General features: G+C 42.5%; 1 protein-coding gene across 2 annotated transcripts in view; it reads right to left on the bottom strand.

Annotated features, from left to right (window-relative positions):
• Nucleotides 1–510: 510 nt before the first annotated feature.
• GLRA2 (glycine receptor alpha 2) overlaps nucleotides 511–22,014 on the bottom strand; it is a 171,670-nt gene continuing 150,166 nt past the window's right edge. For both annotated transcript variants that reach the window (XM_047076358.1, XM_047076359.1), the window contains exon 9: nucleotides 511–789. In XM_047076358.1, the coding sequence (XP_046932314.1) occupies nucleotides 511–789 (279 nt within the window). The remainder of the gene's footprint in view (nucleotides 790–22,014) is intronic.

Below are 22,014 nucleotides of genomic sequence, written 5' to 3'. Positions count from 1 at the left end.
GAACGTAGCTCAGGGTACTTGTTTTAAAAACGAGGCAGCATTTTCCTGAAAAAGTTTGGTCCTCAACTCACTATAGGCTAGTCACTATGGTCAGATGGTAAGCATTTTCCTTCTGTGTGTGTGTGTGTGTGTGTGTGTGTGTGTGTGTGTGTGTGTGTTTTAAGCTAACTTTTCAGTACCAGAATTAGTCAAAACCAAACCAAATAGCTCTCAAGCACTTGACCTTGCATATCCTGTCTAATTAATACATCACCTGAAATAACAACGCTAAAGACTATGAAGGGAATTATGCTCACGTGATTCTGCAACACCTTAATTTTGTGCAAACATTTTCCGTCATTGCCCGGATAACTTATCTTTATTCATGTACGTTCCAGGAAACCTGCCCTCATGATCTTCCCTCCCCCCTCCCTTAGTCATCTCCTCTGTCAAAGTGATAGAAAGACAATTTCACTGTGTATTTACAAGCACGACAATTAGGCAAGAAAGTCCAGGGTCCGAAGGGCACATCTATTTCTTGTGGACATCTTCATGCCGAATGATCTTGTATGTGATCCAGTAAAAGATGTTGAAAATGAGGAAGGCCAATGGGAAGGCAGCTCGGGATATCGTGTCAATCCTTTTTGCCCGGTCCACAAACTTCTTCTTGATGGCATCTGCATCTTTTGGGGGTTGTGGGAGCGGGTTGGCAGGTGTGGCCTTGACAGCTGTTCCATCTTTCACTTGGAGGCAGTGACCCATCCCATAACCACTGAAATTAAAACGACTTTCACGAGTAACATCTTCTTCCTGGGAGAATAAAGACAGAGGAAGCACAGATTGGTTGTCAGTCAAATCAGATGGAAGATGCTTAAAATTCTTCAGAAGTAAAAGGATAAATCACAGTTAACTGGTAGTGTGGGAGGCTTTGGGAATGTGGAATTCTCTTTCAAGTTCAACTCAATTATTCATGGAACAGATACAGTTCATTAAATTTCAGGCTGAGAGATTAAGAGTAAGAATCATGACTTTGTGGTCATTTTAATTAATTAACAAACAGAAACACATTATATTCAGCACTGACTTTCCCCAAATCTGGTTTATTAATCCATAACTTTGAATGAACTATTTAAAATTTTTTTTACATTTATTCATTTTTGCGAGACAGAGAGAGACAGAACACAAGTGGGGGAGGGGCAGAGAGAGAGGGAGACACAGAATCCGAAGCAGGCTCCAGGCTCTGAGCCGTCAGCACAGAGTCCAACACGGGGCTCGAACTCACAAACAGTGAGATCATGTCCTGAGCCGAAGTTGGACGCTTAACTGACTGAGCCACCCAGGCGCCCCTGAATGAACTATTTTAAAGCCAAGTCTCCAAATCCCAATTTTATACTTCATGTAGAGCACCATTTGTTCATTTACTCATTCACGCTTCATTCACTCATTCAAAAAATCATTTACTGAATCCCTGCTGTGTACCTGGCCGTAAGCTAGGAACTTCTAGTTTTGTGGCCCATTCATAGCCTAGTTCCTTCCATTAACATTGGCTTTAAGGTTAATATTAGATCTAATATTAACCCCTTATATGCATACCTGTTTCCCCTCTGGTCTTCTAGTTGATCTCAGTTATATATCAGAGATTAAACATCCACTATGTGGTGTTGAATATTTTGACCATGACTGATTTTTCTGGTGTCGATTTTTTTTAGGTGATCCAATTTTTAAAATTGTTTTATTTTCTAATATTGTTAGTATACAATATTAGTTTCAGGTGTGCAATACAGTGATTCAGCAATTCTATACATTATTCATTGCTCATCATAAGTGTACTCCTTAATCTGTATCACCTATCTCACCTATCCCCCTGATACCTCCTCTGGGAACCATCAGTTTGTTCTCTACAGTTAAGAGTCTGTTTCTTGATCTGATTCTCTCTCTCTCTCTCTCTCTTCCCTTTGCTCATTTGTTTTGTTTCTTAAATTCCACATATGAGTGAAATTATATGGTATTTGTCTTTCTCTGACTGACTTTTTCACTTAGCATTGTACTTTCTAGCTCCATCCATGTCGTTGCAAATGGCAAGCTTTCATTCTTTTTTACGGCTGAGTAATACTCCATTGTGTATGTGTGTGTACACAACATCTTCTTTATGCATTCATCAATCAATGGACACTTGGGCTGCTTCCATAATTTAGCTATTGTAAATAATGCTGCCATAAATATAGAGGTGAATGTATCCCTAAGAATTAGTGTTTTTGTATTCTTTGGGTACATCGTAGTGTGATTGCTGGATTATAGGGTAGTTCTATTTTTAACTTTTTGAGGAACTTCCATACTGTTTTCTAGAGCGGCTACACCAGTTTGCATTCCCACCAACAGTGCCTGAGGGTTCCCTTTTCTCCATATCCTCACCAACACTTGTTTTCTAGTGTGAATTTTTATCATTGATTCTTTTGTTAGTTATCTCTACCATATTTAAACACGGGTCATTTTAGCAGATGTCAGTGGTATTTTGTGTTGATTATTTCAACGTGAATTAGATAAAAGACTGAAAAAGTATAACCTCAGGGTAAAGTGCAGATAGCCTTAGTAGAGTCAAACATATGGAATCTTGGTGTGTGGTTGGGTCAAAATGGTGGAGTCGAAAGAGTGGAATTGAAATGACCTACTTAATAAAAGTTTAGTTCTAAATAACCATCGATTGAATCTTCTTTGGAAACTAGTTCACTGCCTTCCACAATACTGTACAACCCCTGGGAATCACCAAAGGCACTGCACTTTTTATTTTGCCAGATAATAACAATGGTTATGTTTCCCAAAACACAAGAGAACTTGGTATTAATTTTATTTCATGAGTTTGTATTGCACATCAGTTGTGCCTTAAGCCACATATAAAAGATATACTGAATGTTTATTTATTTATTTTGAGAGAGAGACAGAGAGAGAGAAGGAAGGAGAGGAAGGAAGGAGAGAATCCCAAGCAGGCTCCACACTGTCAGTGCAGAGCCCTACGTGGGGCTCGAACTCACAAACCGTGAGATCATGACCTGAACTGAAACCAAGAGTCAGGTGCTTAACCGACTGAGCTACTCAGACGGCCCCTGAGTGAAGTACTTTTAACATGATATGAATGAGAGCCCAACTGTAATTCAAGTGGTACAGCAAGGACAAATTTTTATCAGGAAAATCAGACTAGAGCTCTTAGAATAAAGTAACTGTAAAACTACCTTTATAAAATCATCTCAGTACTTTTATTTATATGGGATTGTCCTATACAAGTTGGTTCAAGATACTCTGTCTTATTTCTTAACAAAATGTATTAAGGAATTTCTCATGCAACAATGAATTATTGAGTGTTGAGTCTATGGCGGGCATTTTGCTAGGCACTCAGAAACAGTTGATGAAGTTGGATAAGAGCCCTACTTGCATGGAACTTTCAGAACCCACTGGAAGTGTTCAACCTCAAGGCGTTATCATATAAGGTAACTGGCTAAGAAAACTGAGCCTGACATTAGAGTACTTTCATGTGCCCAGCTATCTATATAAGCTCAATAATGAAGACTTTAATTGGACTCAGATTCAAATATTGAATCTGTTTTCTTTGCCTTAAAATGTGAATGGTAGAGGCGCCTGGGTGGCTCAGTCGGTTGAGCGTCTAACTCTTGATTTCGGCTCAGGTCGCAATCTCACAGTTTGTGGGATAGAGTTCCCGCTCTTGGTGCAGAGCCTGCTTGGGATTCTCTCTCTTCCTTTCTCCCTGCCCCTCCCCTCAAAACAAATAAATAAACATAAAAAAATAAAGAATGAAGTTCTAAATGAAGTATTTAAAAAGGTATTTTTAAATATGGAATAAATAGATATATTAAGCATTGCAGTGCTATCAGAAGACTTATTCAGTCCTTAGCAAGAAAGGAAGCACACAGGTCATTAGAGGGAGGGGACTTAGGAATCACATGGGTTATAGGCGGTCTTGACTTTCTATTACCAACTGGTAATTAGATCTCAACTACTGAGTGAGAGAAGTAGAAACTGTGTCAGTTGGTTTAGTAAAGAGAGATACAGACTAGGAATTTGGATATTTGGGTTCTAGCTCAGGCTCCAAGGGTTGTAAGCTGCTGTTGATCTTAAGCAAGCTCTTTATTTTTTAAAGGCCTCAGGGATCTCATACCAAAAATATCAAGGCTGGACTAGATTTATGGGCCTCAGCTTTGACCGTTAGGGAACTTTTACAAGTATATGCATGCCTGCCTCGCCTCCTAACTCCTTCCAGATCAAATGAATTAGAATCTCTAGGGCGATTTAAAATCCAGTGACCCTGATGCAGAAGGTTGGAAACCAGTAGCCTCGATGAGCTCTAAGGTCCAGCTCTAAAATGCGGAAACTATTCTATATTATTAAGTCTAAAATTACTTTTCATAATGGAAACTATTCCTCAAAGTACATTTCCCCTTATCTGCCTAAATTTACTGTGCTGTTTTTCCTTTCCATATCTGTAGAATCTTGCAAATTGCTGTTCTCACCTCTATAAACATTTAGAAACTCACGATTAAGCATATAGTTCACTGCCTACGTGAGATAAGATTCTTTTTAAATTCCTGGATCCCTGAAGCAACAGGAAAGGTGGTTAGCTAGTAAACTGCTTTAGCACGCAGAACAAAAGGAAACCTAAATACCCACATCCATGTTTCTTTTCAGACTGACTCATTCATTTAGTTTCTATAGTCTTGCCTCACATACTGTGAATGGACAGCTGAAGAGATGAACTCATCCGATGAAAGACCAGAGCTAGAGTAGAATGATGCCAGCTTGGGTTCTCATTATGTTGTCCGGTGCCCAACAAACCGTGGGTGCTTAATAAACGTTTGTTGCGTAATGAACAAAAGGGAATTTTAAGAGGGTTTTTTTCTGCTCTTAAAAATACTTTCCTCATTCATTCAGCAGTACTTCCAATTATGCTTGTGAGCATAGTTACAGCTAATTAAATCCATTCTTTAAAATCCTCCATCGCAAAAAATAAATTTGTCGTAGGTAGGAGTTATCCATTTAATTTTTCATATGCAGGAGATACGAATGCTAGTTTAAGGGTCTTCTTATTCACCGTTATGACTCATCCGACGCATTTTAAATACAGAACCTTAAATTCTCCACATCAAACGGTATGGTTTTGATTCAGAAAACATAATTGCAACAATTTGAGTTTCTGTGTTATAATGAATGACTAATTGCCTTTATAACAGGTTCAGCATAAAATGTTATGGTAATATGGCAGGATTCCTATATGAGGGTAAGAAGGAGATGAGCTTGAGTCAGGGATAAGCTGACGCTAAAATAAAGAGCAATCTGTAGGCACAGCTCAGTTGAACATATTCACAGGGAGAATCAGATCTTCCCAGTAAGGAAAGAATCTTACTCAGATATTCTCCACTTCTTCTAATTAGCCGGGAAACCGATTAGTTAAGTATTGCTGCTGACCCACCATCTTCAGTAACTTTGAACAGTAAATACTTCTAGCTCACTCTCTTTGGTTATGCACTGATTAAATTCCCACAGAAAATGAATCATCCCAAGCTTCAATATGTTCAATTTCTATATCCCACTCCTAGAAAATCTCCTTAAGTCCTGTCCTGCCGCATGAAGCACTGCCATGGCACCATGCAACTCATTTGAGATTTATTATTTTATTTAATTCAGGCCTCACTTTTACTTACTGTAAAGTTTACTCATTTCTGTGTCTGTAATACCTCCTGTCTAGATGTGAAATTGGACCTAAAGCTCACCAGAATTGCAATGTAGCGAATTGTTCGTCAGAAGCGAATGATTTCGATATAATTAAAGGACATGGCATTTATAAAATGAAAGATTTTAGTGGAGCTCATGGTTCCAATTTTTCTCTTCTACCCTAGAAAGGAGGAAAGAAAAGGATTCCTAAAAACTGGTGTAGGGGAAAGTTCTTTCCATCACATTTCTCACCCAGATTCTTTGATTGGACCGAAGCTCTCTTCTGTTGGAACAGGAAAGGGCTCAGTTGGAACTGAAGGTTGTATGTAGTAAGCCTCGATCAATACGGGGACATAATGGAGTCTCTGGCCCTCCTTAGAAAACACTGTGAGTCCAAAACCCAGCAGGTGTTCACCAAAAAAGTCCCCTGAGCAAATGAAGGTTGGATAATGTTTAGCGGTAAGGCCTGCTGATTTCTATTACCTGGACTTGGGTGGCAGGGATGGCCTTGAGAAATTCTCAAGTCTTGCAGCCTCAATTTCCTCCTTTGTGTCACAGGGACTTGGGGATCAATACGAATAATAAATAAGTATAATTTTTTGATTATAACTATGTACTAAGCACTTAAAACCACAGTCAGTCCTATCACCAAACTGACCATGGAAATCACATGCTTTCAGGAGAAACCGAGACTGGGGAAAGTCACATGACTTCCCCAAATTGTATTACTAATGTTGAAGCTGAGATTCAAATCCAAGTCTTTCTGATCCCCTAACTGTCTGATTCCAAGGACTCTGGAAGTCTTTGAGTTTTATGAATTTTTCCCTATCAAACCCCAAATAGCTTCATTTAAGATTATGGATGAAGACTCTGACTGAACTTGGCAGAACAACAAATTTAAAGTAAACCAAATATGACCCTTTGTTGATCAATGAGTTGTGGTAAAATGAATTAAAACTGTCAAAGTGTCCTTCTGGCAGACAGTCCATAGCAATTTTTCCAGAAGAAAACTTATCATTGGAGCATCTCTTTTCAGTGCATCATATTGCTATATTAATTTTTGCACAAGGAACCTTCTGGTATTCATTTTTTGAGCACTTGCCATTCGTGAATTTGTATTTCCAACAAATATTCATTGAGGACCTGTTATGTGCTGGGTATGTGGTGGGACTAGAGCAGTAAACAAGAAGGTGAAGTTTTGGGTTTTTTTGAGTTTACATTCTATTGGGGAAAACAGGCAGTAACAAGGAAAGAAATGACGTATGCACACGCACAAACACATTATCCTACATATACATATATACATATATGTATACACACATACAAGATATTCCCAGACACTCACACACACACACACACACACACACACACACACACACACACACGGATATATGATTTTTGAAGAAAAACAACCAAGGTAAGAGACTTAGGAGAGATGAGTGGCAGAGAGGATGTTTTAGATTGAGTAGTCAGACAGAAAATGCCTAAGGAGGGGCGCCTGGGTGGCGCAGTCGGTTAAGCGTCCGACTTCAGCCAGGTCACGATCTCGCGGTCCGTGAGTTCAAGCCCCGCGTCGGGCTCTGGGCTGATGGCTCAGAGCCTGGAGCCTGTTTCCGATTCTGTGTCTCCCTCTCTCTCCGCCCCTCCCCCGTTCATGCTCTGTCTCTCTCTGTCCCAAAAATAAATAAACGTTGAAAAAAAAAAAAAAAAAGAAAATGCCTAAGGAGATGCCAGGCACTGTGCCATTTGCGAGGGACCCAGTGGTAAACAAAACAGATCAAATTCTTTTCTTCAAGGAGCTCACAATCTTGATGTAGACAAATGTAAATAAAATAATCACAGGAATACATAATTAGAAACTATGATAAGGGCTCTGAAGGATAGGTACAGGGTACTATGCGAGCTTATTAATGGGGGACCTGACCTAATCTGGCAGATAGGAGAAGCTTTTCCCTGAGAAACTGACATTTTGTTAGAGACTTGAAAAATCAAAGGCATTAAAGACATGAAGGCAGAGTTGAGAGATGTCTCACATGGGAGGGTTTGCTGCAATGGAGAGGGGGCAGGAAGGCTCCTGGAATGCAGGGGCAAAGTGGAGTGAGACAAGGTGTCACAAGTGACCAGGGGCTGGGTCATGTAGGGCCTTGCAAACCACACTGCCTGTTTGGGGCTTTATTTTGAGAACCGTGGGAACCAAAAGATGAATAAGACCTTGGTTTGGTTTTTTTTGTTTGTTTTTTGGGTTTTTTTGCGGGGTGTATAGAGAATAATATAAGACATATGCTTGAGATACATACAAAGATTTATTGGTGGTCAGATGTGCCTCAAGTCTCCAGAATTGGTGAGGGTATCCATGGTAATGTAGCTGACATATACAAGGCAATGTGCAAATCATCTATGATTGCCCTAATCTGGAAAAGACTGTTTAGCTACCTATTGCTTTTTAGAATACATTTCCAATTTTCCTTTTTATTATTTAAAAATTTTTGCTTCCCAATTATGTTAAAGAATAGGTAGTCAGGAACTCTGGATTTTGATAGCTGATTTCCACTATTGTCTTCAGTCACTAGAGGGTGAACTCCTGAGAATATGCAAAGTCACCTCTGTAACCCCATCCCCCGGTACGGTGCTAGTCCTGTGACAGTTATTCAGTAACTGTGCTTGCGGTGATCCTCTTGATTCTGAGTAAAGGTTCAGAAAGGATATGTTCCACGGGAGAGAGAAGGGGCTAGTGATCGTGTCTTAGTTGATCTCCCTCTCTTTGCCAGTTGCAGTCCTTTCTGCAGCCTCTGGGTCGATATTCCTCAAAGAACTTTCATCCCTATCCCTCTCACTACAGACTCTATAGCCTTGTGGCCGACTCTTGATTTTGGCTCAGGTCATGATCCCAGGATCGTGGGATCAAGCCCCGTGTTGGGCTCCAGGCTGAGCGTGGAGCTTCAGATTCTTAAGATTCTCTCTCTCTGTCTCTCTCTCTCTCCCTCTGCCCCTCACCCCCCCTTGTGCTTTCTCCTTCTCAAATAAATAAATAAATAAAACAGAGGTATTTGTGGTCTATATTTGAAACACTGTCCATTTTTTTGGCCCACCATTAAACTAGTGAGCAGCCCAGATAGTGTGAAAATACATACATTTAGATTAAACTCATGAACAATCTTAGCAAAAACTGTATACTTACTTGCAAAGAAAATAAATGGCATAGACAAACATGCCAAAATACAAAGAAACATTTTTCATTTATCCATCTATTTGGAAGTCAAAATAATAATGCTAGGCAAATGAAAAGACAGTATATATTAGATATATGCAAATATTTCATCAAATAAATTAGACCTTATCAGTTATTTCCCATAGCAAAAGACTAAGGAGTATTTGCATAATATTAAGGGTATTTGAACTGACGTGCCATCCATTTGGGTTGGTGAGGAGAATGAAATTCCTGTAGATCTGTTGTCCTCACCAAACATCGGTTTTATCTTATGAAATTCTAATTAATGGAACATTTTTTTCACAGATCTCTTAAATCACCACCTGCACTGTGGTCCTGCGTATCACTTAGCCACCATTACACAAAGTCTCCTTCATTGCCTCCGTCACATGACTTGGTTTACAAGTCTCCATATGAAAACAAAAGCCCCCTGGGCCTCTTATTCAGGACAAAGCTCACCTCCAGTAACAACGGAGAAATAGTGGGTAAGGAGGACAAACGGAACTCAGCTGTGCTATGAGCTGGGATTCCAGAACTGATGTTGCCACAGCCTACAAATGCCTTGCCAGGGGTTGGGACCCAGGGATGGCATTGGGCTAAGACTCCCAGTTATCCACAAAAACCCATTTTTCTAAGATTTCCAGTGGTGGATCCTCTTTACCTCAGGACTTTTTAACTGCAGCACTATTGACACTTAGGACCAGGTAATTACTTGTGGTAGGGAGCTGTGTTGTGTATTTTAGGATATTTAGCAGCAGCCCTGGCTGCTACCCACGAGATGCAAGTAGCACCCTTCCTTCCAAGTTGTGACGATGAAAAAATGTCCCTGGACATTGCCACACACTGCAAAATCACCCCAACTTAAGAGACCCTGTTTTAGCCGGCCACACATGCGCACATGGGGAGACTGCATTTTCTAGCCTCTCTTGCACCTGCAAGGGGCTATGCAACACACCTAGGACTAGCAAGCCCAGTCAGCCCAATCTCCAAACCAGAATGTAGTCACCTTTTACTCCCCCCAATGCTACATTCTGGTCTGAGCCACCCAATGGTGGCTCATCAGAACTGTTCCCACCAGAATTATTTTAATAGTCTTCTTCCTGGTCCCCTGGCTTCCAGACCCTCTCTCCCAACAATAATATCTATTCTCAGTGCAGCAACTAGAGGGATCCTGTGAAAATGTGAGTCAAGTCAGATCTTCATCAGTTCAAAACTCTCCAGTGGGTCTCACCTCACTCAGTAAAAGACAAGTCCTTGCAATGTCCCCGTTACCTCTCAGACCTTAACTCCTGCTGCTCGTCTTCTAGCCCAGGTGTCAGCAGACCTTTTCTGTGAAAAGGTTGAGACTCCATGGGCCATACAATCTCTGAGGTATATGTCTTTTCGATGTATATTTTGAATCTAATTTTCTAAAGTGCAATACATACTTCACTCTACTTTGGACCACACCTCACCTACAGCACCATACTTTTAATGGACTGGGAGTCCATTATTTAAAAGTAATTGTTTGATTTTTGGGTCAATATCTATAAAGCAGAAATATTTTTACTTAATGTCAGCTGTAGTCCTAGAGAGTGGTTCAGAAATCGATAACATGCCGGTGATGTTTCGATTCCTCAAGAGCAAGGCCGTGCCTTGTGTCTGGAAATTCTTTCCTCATAGTCTCTGTCAATTCTGGTCTAGCTAGAATGCTCAGAAGACACCCGAAAATCTTAGAAGCATGAAGGGGAACATCCTCCATCTGGAGTATGAGCTGTTCGATTATTAACATAGTTTGCCATCTGTTCAGGGTGCAAACAAAGTGAACATTGAAACTGTCTACAGAGCACAGCCTGAAAGGGACGGGTGATCAGAGGACGAGCCCTCTGCCAAAAGAAAAACAAGAACAGCAGCAGCCACAAAATCACATCAAGCATTTACTTGCTTTCTCACTTGGATGATTGTGACTCTGCCAAATTCTCCAGACCATTTATGTGCTCCAGTCCCTCTCTCCCTCCCTCCTGTCCTCTCTCTCTCTCTCTTTCCCCCTTTCTCTCCATATATACACTTAGTGTCAAAAAGCAATTACTCTATGGGATTATCTTTGTTTACCCGGCACTGCTATTCCTGTACAAGAGCCTGCCTAAAGCTGGTGAAAACTACACTTCCCAGAATTCCCTTCTTGATTGGCTCCAGGTTAAGGTCTCTCCGTGAGAGGAATCTGAGAAATTTCAAAAGTGGAAGGGAGGCAGAGGCTATTATTTTTGGAAGTCTGAGGATGTCAGATGAGGCTGCTTTGTTAGACGTTGTGGAATAACAGATGTTTCTGTGGGCCCGCATTTTATGATCTCACTTTCCAGGCTGGATATGGTGGCTTCTCAGATTTCCCTGTGAATACCTTCTTTTCGACCCAGAGCTTCAGGTTCAAGTCCTTTTTTTCTGGCTATAGCCTTCTAGACCTTCATTCCTGTAGTTACTCTCATATTCATATAAACCCTAATATCTATATTAAACCCCTTGTTCTGGTAGTATATTAGTGTCTCTGTTTTCGTGACCAAATCCAGATACAGGTATACAGGGACTCCAGGCTTATAAGTACAAAACACCATTTGAATGCAAGTTACTATAGTTTTATTCAATTAAGATTTATTAAGCATTATAATGCACCAAACATTGAAAAGAAGTAAGGATAAAAGAGACTGAGTCCTGCCCTTGAAGTCAGTGTGGGATTGTTTGGGGTGGGGGAGTGTTAGAACATGTGGACCAATGGTTCTCAACCAAGAGTGATTCCACCCACTAGGGGATATGGGCAATGTCTGGAGACATTTTTTAGTTGTCATAATGGGGGAGACGATGCTATTGGCATCTAGAGGGTAGAGGCCAGGATACTGCTGAACATCCTACAATGCACAGGACACTCCCCCACAGCAAAGCATGAATTATCTAGCTTCAGATTTCCATAGTGCTGAGGTTGGGAAACACTGATACACACAAATGATTCCAATATAATGTGATATCTGCTGTGGTAAAGGAATGTACAGACCAATAGCATACTGTGGAAGGGGTAATGTTAGGCTGGAATAACTAAAGGGAAGTTAGATGGCATTGTTTGTCTAATAGCACCTTGAAACGCACTGCCTCTGGAAGATACATAAGAGTATTACAGATATGTTACAGAAAAGCGATTGATGTAAAGGCAGCCTCATTTTGTTAACTGAGCCTACTTTTTAGTGCAACTACAGAGCAGCTCAAAGGCACCTGTCTGTGCCATTTGGCCAGGAGTTAGTATCTTTTAATCTTCCTGTATTTTAATCGGGGAGGATTTGTTAAGAAAGACAGAAACCTGCTTCGCAGTTGCTTAAATAAATGGGGAATTTCTTTAAGAAATTACTATACAAAATATTGTAAGAAAATCTCATGAATCTCCAAGGACAGGGAAGCAGTGCCCTGTAAAGGTAAGAAGCCTGACTTCTGAATCCAGAACTCCTGATTTCAAATTTTGGCTCTGCCTCTAACCAGTGTGGGAGCTGGGTAAGTCACTCAGTCCTCTACATGCCTCAGTCTCCTCTGCAGTAAAAGAGAAATAATGACATCTTCCTTACAGGGTTTTAGAAAGGATTCAGTGTGATAGTGCACATTAAGGGCTTATAGCAGTGCCTGGTATACAAAACTATTCAATAGATGAGAGGCATGATGAGGATATTGACGATGGTGTGAGCAGGTCTCCCCAGCCCAGGAACTCCAGTGAGCAAGTCAGGAAATGCGATTATTCTCAAACTTGCATGGCTGTTCTTCTCTCCCATTTCTGCTTTTCTGTTTTCAGCCGCCATTACTTATGCATGTTTCAGCTGGGCCAACCCAGCCTCAACCCTGTGGGAACCTTGTCAACTCAAGTCCTTACTATCATCTAATCAGAGTACTCTTCATTCAAATTCTTGAAAGAGAGAATTTCAGGGACGCCTGGGTGGCTCAGTCGGTTAAGCGTCCGACTTCGGCTCAGGTCATGATCTCGTGGTCCGTGAGTTCGAGCCCCGCGTCGGCTCTGTGCTGACCGCTCAGAGCCTGGAGCCTGTTTCAGATTCTGTGTCTCCCTCTCTCTCTGACCCTCCCCCGTTTATGCTCTGTCTCAAAAAATAAATAAATGTTAAAAAAAGAAAGAGAGAATTTCATTGATATCCCAGCTTATGGACTGTTGTCCTTGGGTAATTGGATAGGAAGAGGGGTAAGACATACAAACAGGATAGCCTTGAGGGCAGGGTAAGGTGCAAGGCGCTGATGTCCCTGAAAGCACACCACTTGAGGAACCATAGAAGGAACAGAGAGAGGCTGACCTTAGAAACAGATGAGTCTGGCTTATGTTAATAGCTCCAAGATTGCTAATTAGAGACAATTGGTTGACATTACAAGGGACAGAGTTCAACTCATTTGTGGAAGGAAGTTAAACTCACTTTCAACAACTGTGTGACTGAACGTGGAGCACAACAACTTGGAAGGTAATGACTTCCTTGTTGCTAAAGGTATTCAAGTGTTTAATCATTTGTTGGAGATGTTGGGTATAGAGGTAACGTGTGGGTTAAGCAACTAGGTGACCATTTATGTACGTACTAACTGTGGTAGTCTGTGATCGTGTATGAAAATTGCTGAGGCTTATAAGAAGCCTAGAAGAGGAAGACACATTGAAGATGCTGACCCATGTGCAGTTAAGATATATTCAATAGGCTGTGCCCTGCTATGACCGTCCTTGATCTCCTGGAAGTTTCTAGTCATTCTGATCCATTTTGAGAAACCCTTCTCTATTATAATCAACCCCACAGGAACGGTTTGTTTCGGGTGTATTTTCTCTTTCAGTTATCTTTGACTTGCAAAATATTTTATTTTATTATTTCTAAGGGTTTCATTTAAGCAGCAAGCCCCTTCTAATTCAAAATTGGAATTTTGAAGATTCTAATATAGCATATGTAAAACAGAATATGAAATAAGCCCCCAAATAGTAACGTATAACCTCACATTATATAAAGAATTAGGCACTGAATGGATGTATTTTTGGAGGTCAACACACCATGTTCCTGGAGTCCTACCTTTATTCCCTTTTGACCGCCTAGAGGCTGCAAGCAGTAATATCAGCCTTCCAAGTAGCCACCTCTTTCCTTCTTCTCTTCCCACCCTGTGCTCAATTTCTGCTGAAAGGAGCTCAGAGGGAGAGGAGTCAGTGCTATTGGGCGTCAAGGTTTGGTGAGCTGGTTGTCGCTGCAGGGAGCTAAGTAAAACTCCAGAGCTGAGGGCTCAATCAATAGGATTGGTTCTATGTTTGGTCTTGCCCTTGATCCCTTCCTCTCAACTTTGAAGAGACGTCATGATGAAATCACCCAGGTGTGACCTGGAGAAGCATTAGGCGCTTTTGACAGAGGGGCAGTGAGGCCTAGCCTGAGGAAAGAGACCTCGGTGGGACAGCACTTCATTTTCCACAGCTGCAGAACAGACCTATTTTCTGCAAAACTATAAACCTGCTTTCTCTGGCCAGTCATGATTCCCTTCTGAATTTGAATGATCCCGATAAGCTGGGTCTTCTCAAATGAATATGGACCGTAGGTTCTATTGTAAAATTAGCAGTTCCCGAAGCATGTGAGCACCGTAAACCGTCAGGAGGCACTCGCGTGGCGCTTCTCCCAAGGACATGCAAAGCAGGGAAGTGAACCAGAAACAAAATCTCTGCTCCATTATTCTGGATTATTATTTAGTTTTGCAGATCATCTCTGCCCTAGCTCTCTTCTCCCTTCCCTGCAACTGTTTGCTCACTAGCACTTTGACTCTAGCTTCTGGCAAGCAACTCTTACAAAAAAAAAAAAAAAGAAAGAAAGAAAAAAATAGAAGAAAGAAAAATGGAAAATAATAGGTAAAATGAGGTACCCCCCCCCTTGGAGTATCTGTAGTGTATCTCCATGATCTCCCCTTCCCTCTGCTTCATTACTATGGTTACCAGATTTAAGATTTCAGACAGAAACTTGTCTGTAGGCCCGGAGGGAAGATTGATTGCAACAAACACAGAAGACAGAGATTGGGCCCAATTTGAAAATAATATCACTCTCTGTTGATCTAATTGTTAACCAGTTGAGTTTCCGGTTAATAAAGTGGTTGAAGCTATGTCGAATCTGCATCCTTGTACTTTCCTTTTCAAAGATGTCAGTACAAAAGTCCTAATCAAAGGCAAAGAGTAAACCTTGTGTGGTTATAAGAAGATATATTTTCATGGAAAATAGACTTAAGTTCTGGGTAGGCACCTTTTCTCCCCTCAGCTTGGGCCTCCTTCTAAGGCAGATGTCACACCCAACTGAGGAGGACTCAGCTCTCAAGCTGCAGGCACAGGTTACCGCATGATGAGCCCACAGGGTCATGGGCATCCCAGTCCTCAGGTAGGGCGTAGGTGTGGGCTGGTAAGGCAGGCACGGGGGGCTCTGGGAGTTTGGGTGCGGTGCGGTAGTTAGTGCAAGGGCCACCTCCTGTCCCTGCCGTCAGACCCCAGCTGCTGGGCCTGTGACGGATTCCTCCGTGTATCTGTGAAGGTTTATACCACAGAAGTTCTGGTGAACTTGTCCGCTTGGCCTGAGACAGGCTGGAAGCACCTTATTGCCATGACCCAAAGTAGGACACATATTTTCCAATGACATCCGGGACACGCACACACACAGAGACTCCCACACACCTTAGTTTATCTAACGGAAACCAAAGTTTCACAAAGTCGTATTTGCTTTCCCAAAACGGGATGCATGCCGATATTTTCTAATTTTCTCCCAGTGTTTATTTTTCAAAAAAGCTGCTGTTGAGCTACAGAACTGGCTTCACGACCCACAAGTCCATCATACCCCACGGTTTGAAAAGTACTGCATTTAATGGTCTTAATTGGCTTCTTCACTGTCAGTTCTCATTCGTCAAATATTTACTGAGCGTCTAACATATGATAGGCCTGTGGTAGGCATGGGGAAATCTAAGAGAGAGACTTCTAAGTAAATACCTAGAAGAGTCTTGACAAAGAGTCAGCTGTTCCGTTGAAACTCATTGCAGCCATAATCCGTCATGCTTAAGAAGGTGCTGGGACTTCACAGGAAATCTGAGAGGTGGCCTGCTATGTAGCAGGTGTTGTGCTTGGCCCTGAGACTTCCTGATGAGTCTTAGGTTCTATGTGTACCCGGCTTTTGGTTGATTTTTGCAATAAGGTAGCAGTAATGCTTCAGGTCTTCGGGAGCCTCTCGGAGCTTCTCGGGAGAAGAACCCCTCTGTTATGAGGCATGAGATCCAGTGTTCAAGGTTTCTGAATTCACTTGTGTGCTTATCCAAGTTGCTTTCCTCCAGGATAGAGATGCAGACTCTGTTGGCAGAGATTGCCAGGCTCTTTATAATCAGGCCCCGATGGAGTTCGAGTTTCGTTTTCTGTTTCTTTTTTAATGTTTATTTATTTTTGAGAGGGCAGGGGCAGAGAGGGAGGGAGACAGAGGATTCAAAGCAGGCTCTGCACTGTCAGCTCCCCCATCCCCTGCCCCCCCGCGCGGGGCTCAAACTCAGGAACCACGAGATCATGACCTGAGCTGAAGTCAGACGCTTAACGGTCTGAGCCACCCAGATGCCCCTCGACTTTCACTTTCCATCATTTCTCATTCCATATCCTGTACTTGGGAAACTCTCTGTTCCCTCAGTGGCCCAAGCTTTTCCACATCTCTGGGCCTTTCCATGTCCTCTTCTTTCTGTCCAGTGGTTTTCTTTGACTTTTGTCTGCCTGCTGAATTACAGTTCAAACTTCCATCCTTAGCTCCAATTCTAGCTCTCTGCAGGAGGCTCTTTCCTCCTGCTTTTTCACCTGTTTAGCAGTAGCCCCACACCTTTTTTTTGTATTCTATCCTAAATGCTTGCTTTTATTAGGTTGGCTTTTTAATTTTTGTTTTAATGTTTATTTATTTTTGAAGGAGAGAGACAGAGCAGGAGGGGGGAGGGACAGAGAGAGAGGGAGACACAGAATCTGAAGCAGGCTCCAGGCTCTGAGCTGTCAGCACAGACCCCGACGCGGGGCTCGAACTCACGAGCTGTGAGATCATGACCTGAGCCGAAGTTGGACGCTCAACCGACTGAGCCACTCAGGCGCCCTGAAGTTGGCTTTTAATAATACAGTTGTGAGTCTTTTGTGCACTAAACAGTAGGCAATTAATCAAAATAATACATAGGATCATTTTAAAGAGTCAGAGGACATTTTCCATGAAAAGGAGAAGATAAGTTTACATAAAGAGCTCATTCTATTCCAGGTAGCTGTCTGTTCCTTTTCCCACAGATTTGTGAGTTGGGCTAGAAGTTAGAGGCCAGTGGCCTGGATTCTTAAGACGTAGCTATCTAAGTTTACAGTGTGTAACGTACTGTCTATGGGACGTGACAGGCTCAGTGGATTAAAAGATGAATAATGAACAGCCCCTGATGTTTAGATTTCTGATGACATTTTCCTGAGGGTTTTTATTTTTTTTTAATGTTTATTTATTATTGAGAGACAGAGCATGAGAATGGGAAGGAGCAGAGAGAGGAGACACAGAATCCAAAGCAGGCTCCAGGCTCTGAGCTGTCAGCACAGAGCCCGATGCGGGGCTCGAACTCACAGACCACAAGATCATGACCTGAGCCAAAGTCGGAGGCTTAACCAACGGAGCCGCCCAGGTGCCCCTTCCTGAGAGTTCTTTTTTTTAAAAAAGAAAACAGGTGAAGGGAAGAGAAAGGAAATATTTGGTGCCTGCTGGCTGTATGCAAGGCACTGTAGTTTACATGCATACTCTTGTTTACTTCTAATAGTAATTCCATGACAAAGGGCTTTATTAGACCCTTTTTACGGACGAGGAAACTAAGACCCAGAGTGATTTGACCATGGCTCACTCCAAAACACACAGCAAATATAGTACCAGCCGGGATCTGAATTCAGCCAGCAGGACTCCTGACAGCAGCTCATTTCACTACACCCGCTTCTCTCTCACCTCTTTGTATGATTTGAAGCAAAAAAGGTGTGTGTGTATATATATATATATATATATATATATATATATATATATATTTTTTTTTTTTAAGAGGACAGAAATTCACATGGCAGAATTATTCCAGAAAAGGGTGCTCTAATGAAACATGTTGACAGGATATTTGGCTGGGATGAAGAAAGCTGGCTTTATGACAGGGATTTTTACAAGTTTTTTTTGTCCCTTTTATCAATCTGTCCTAAAAGACAGGAAGTGTGAAAGAGCATTTGACGATTCAATGATGAATTACGACATCTAGGGTCTGGCAGCCAGGAGTTGGCTGTCCAACTTTTAACAAGTCTCCTAAACTCTCTACGAAAATATCACCACCAGACTACTTTAATTTGAAGCATTTTGTGCTTCCTGGAATAAAGTCATATGACTATTTAGAACAACTGTTTTACCACGATACATGTGAGCACAGGTCAGTGTTGTTAACTAAGGTGAAACTCTTTAGCTTGGCATGGATTCTATTGGATGGCATTTCATCTTGTCTCCTCCTTGTGTATATGAACATAGAGCTGAGAGGGCACCTTTTCAGTTATAGGAAAAGGTGTTGTGTGGGGTTCTCATTTGGTTCCCAATGCCAGAATGATAATCTCAGGCCACTGGACAGCTAGTGCTACTCTTAAGAAGACACGCATGTAAAAAAAAGCACATGTGATTATTCTATATGATTACGATCTTTCATAATTAAAATAGATAAGATTTTCTGAAAAACCTAAGCAGCCATAGTGATGAATTTAACATTTCTCATCAAGTGAAAATTAATTTTATTTAGAGCTTTGGGGCACTGTCCCATGCCTTCATAGTGTGCCTTGTTTTAGATTGTATGTATTAAAATATGTGTATATTTTGGGGGGCAGGAAGAGGGGGACAGAGGATCTGAAGCAAAATCTGCACTGACAGGCTGATAGCAGTGAGCCCGAAGCAGGGCTCGAACTCAGGAACCGCAAGATCATGACCTGAGCCGAAGTCGGACACTCAACTGACTGAGCCACCCCGGCCCCCCGCAATATGTGTACATGTTTCAAATTGACTATTTGCTGTATGTTCTAGAGCAGCACTTCTCAAGTTTCAGTGTGCTGTTGGCCCCCCCCTCCAATCCCGGGGATCCTGTTATGATGCAGATTCTGATTCTGGTAGGTCTCAGGTAGAGCCCAAGAGTCTGCGTCTCTAACAAGCTCCAGGGGACGCTGGTGCTGGTGGTCAGTGGGTGACACCCTAAAAAGCAAAGCTCTAGAGCACTGGTTCTCAAACCTGGCTGCACATTGAAATCACCTGAGAAGTCTTTAAAAAATCAAGATGGCTTAATTTGTTTTCCACTCCGCAAAGGTGCTAACTTAACTGGTCTGGGCCTGGAGAGCTTAAAAAGCTCCCGGGTGACGATCATGTCTGGCCAGGCTTGTGAAGTTTGCTCCAGTGGATTACCTTGTCTCTAGAAGATAGGAGGGCTCATTTCTGGTGTGACTTTTGTTGCTCTTGAATACATCCAGCAGCAGAGTGAAATCAAGTGGGAACATTTGGTAACTTAACCTTCTAGTGTTCACACCCACGTCAGCGTCTTCAGAAGCAATTAAATTATATGCTTCCAAAAACTCATACCCCTCTTCCCAGTGCAAAGAACCATACCTTGCATCTGTTTTTTACTATCTGGTGTACATAAAAGAAGCTTACATAAAGAGCTAACTTACTAAAGAGGAAATTCCTAATTGAAAGGTTTCTCTGGCTGTATAATCTTTTGGGTTATGCTAGCCTAATTACTCCTGACAGGAGTGATAGCATTGTTCATAACCGCGTTGCAGTCCTGAAGCTAAACTTTTTTTTTCTCTCTCTCTCTGAAAACCACAGTCCTCTGTGAGTACAGCGTGTCTCTGTCCCTTTGATCAGGGTTTCTCAGCCTTGATACTGTTGCCATTTGTGCCGGATCATTGTTTGCTGTGGGTGCCTTGTCCTGTACCCTGTAGGACGTTTAGCAGCTTCGGCGGCCTCTACCCACTCACCGCCAGGAGCTCACACAATCTCCCGCCTCCCCGCCCCCAAGTCGTGAAGACCCAAGAATGCCTGCAGACATTGCCAAGTGTCCCCTGGGGCAAGATCGGCAAGGGAGGCCGAGGCTGCGTTCCCGGGAGCCTTGATTGCCATCTCATAGAGCAGAATTTTCATTGCCCGTTTAATCAGTTCATTCTGTTTTATTTATCTGGCAATAACCAGATGAGGTTAGAATAATTGACGGTTAACATTCCAAGACGCAATGAAGTGCCTTGGACGCCAGGTCCTCCTGGAAATTAGCCCCTGCTCGTCACCTGGAAGTGTTTCCCTTCCTAGGGATTGCCACCGCTCCGACTAGAACTCTAGTATGGTTCTTCGCATTCTCCGCCCCATAGTAGAACAAATTTGCACTTCATTTTTCTTCCTATGGATCTGGAAAGCTGCACGGAAACAGGTTTCAGGCAGTTTTCATCTCCTCACTTCCCCTGATCTACAACAGAACTCTGTACAAAGCAAGCAGTCTAAAAAATATCTGTTGAATAAACGAAGTGTAGGGTTTGTCCAGCGGCGCAGGGCGCAGACAGCGAAAACGAGACCGATTTCTGTATGCCCGCTTCTGCACAGAGGCCGGAGCATTTGTTTTCTAAATGGCCACACCTGCTTCTGATCATTCTTCACTCAGGTGGGAAAGAACTCCAGCTTCGGTGTTTTGTCCCCAAATGAACTTGTTACGAATAAGAATAATAATTGATGGAAGACAAAACTGTGATTAGGGAAGCACCAGACTTCTCTCTCGTTCTGTTTGATCTCCTTACAAGAGCCCAGTGATGGTGAGGTACCTTTGGCTTGCATCCCCAAGGAGGATTTCACAGCAACTAAGAGCTGGATACGAGGATCCCTGCCATCACAGCCTTTGTGAGATAATAGTAGAGCTGAAGGCACAGGCTTCATTTCGGGGACATAAGAGAGAGAATTGTATTATGACACCTGTCAGGTTACTTGGAAAACCCAGTAGCACCAAATATTATCTCAATGCCAACTGCCAAGTATGACAGATGCAATGCAACTGTTTTTCTGTAATTTGGAGAAACTACTCTTCTGGTTTCAGGGATGCCATTCGTTGCTCCTTCTAGATCCCTAGCCCTCTGTTTCTACACCTTGGGCACAAAATGTATTCTAGGGTCTGTTTGGCATTTGGTGAGGAGGCAGAGGGTGCAGTTAAAGGGGACTGTAATTGTCGTCGGGCTCCTGGCCCAAAAGGCACCGCACTGTACTTTGCTTTTGTGGTCTCCAATATCCAATACAACATTGACACAAGGATTTGTGGGCAAGGAGTTTATTTGCGAGGCGGTACCCGAAGTGAGGTGAGGGAGGAGGGAAGCGGGACACAGAAACGAGGAAAGTCAAGGAAGGCTGAGTGAATCTTCAGCGCATTACTGTTGGCAAATGAGTTCAAACCTCTGAGTGACTCAGACTTGAACCTACCAAGGAGTGAGGAGGCTCGGTATTGAGCCACCAAGCCCCAGCTCTCACTGGTTCAGCGCCACTCCTGGGGCATTCGCCTCCTGGCACTTCCAAACTGCCTCGAGCATGGATGGAATATACCAGAGTGGACTGCGGACACGCTCAGACAGTCCTGGGAAACCATTGCTCTGTGTGGTGGTCAGAATGATGGCTACCAAAGATGTCTGTGTCCCCATCCCTGGAACTGGAAATATGTTACTTTAGAGGACAGAGGGAGTTTGCAGGTGTGATTAAGTGAAGGAATTAGACATGGAGGGAAAGCCCTAGGTTATCCAGGTGAACTTAATCTAATCACATGGCTCTTAAAAGTGGCGGACCTTTCTCAGCTGTGGTCAGAGGGAGACGGGAGTGTGGAGGGAAGGTTAGAAAGAGAGAACATTGTTAGCTTTGAAGAAAGGGGGTTGTAAGTCAAGGAACGTGGGTGGCCTTTAGAAGTTGGAAAAGGCAAGAATCTGATTCTTCCCTAGAACTGTGTTATATAATTGAGACAAAGTGGGCCACGATGTATTGGCCCCTGGGTTGTTTATTTCTTCACTGCGAGCTGGGATCTGTTGGCTCAAAAGCCTGCTGACATCTCAC

Source organism: Lynx rufus, unplaced genomic scaffold, assembly GCF_022079265.1.
Source record: "Lynx rufus isolate CCGP_SWC_20201006 ecotype Redwood Valley unplaced genomic scaffold, mLynRuf1.p SCAF_14, whole genome shotgun sequence".
NCBI classification, from domain to species: Eukaryota; Metazoa; Chordata; class Mammalia; order Carnivora; family Felidae; genus Lynx; species Lynx rufus.
This window is presented reverse-complemented; position numbering and strand designations above follow the sequence as displayed.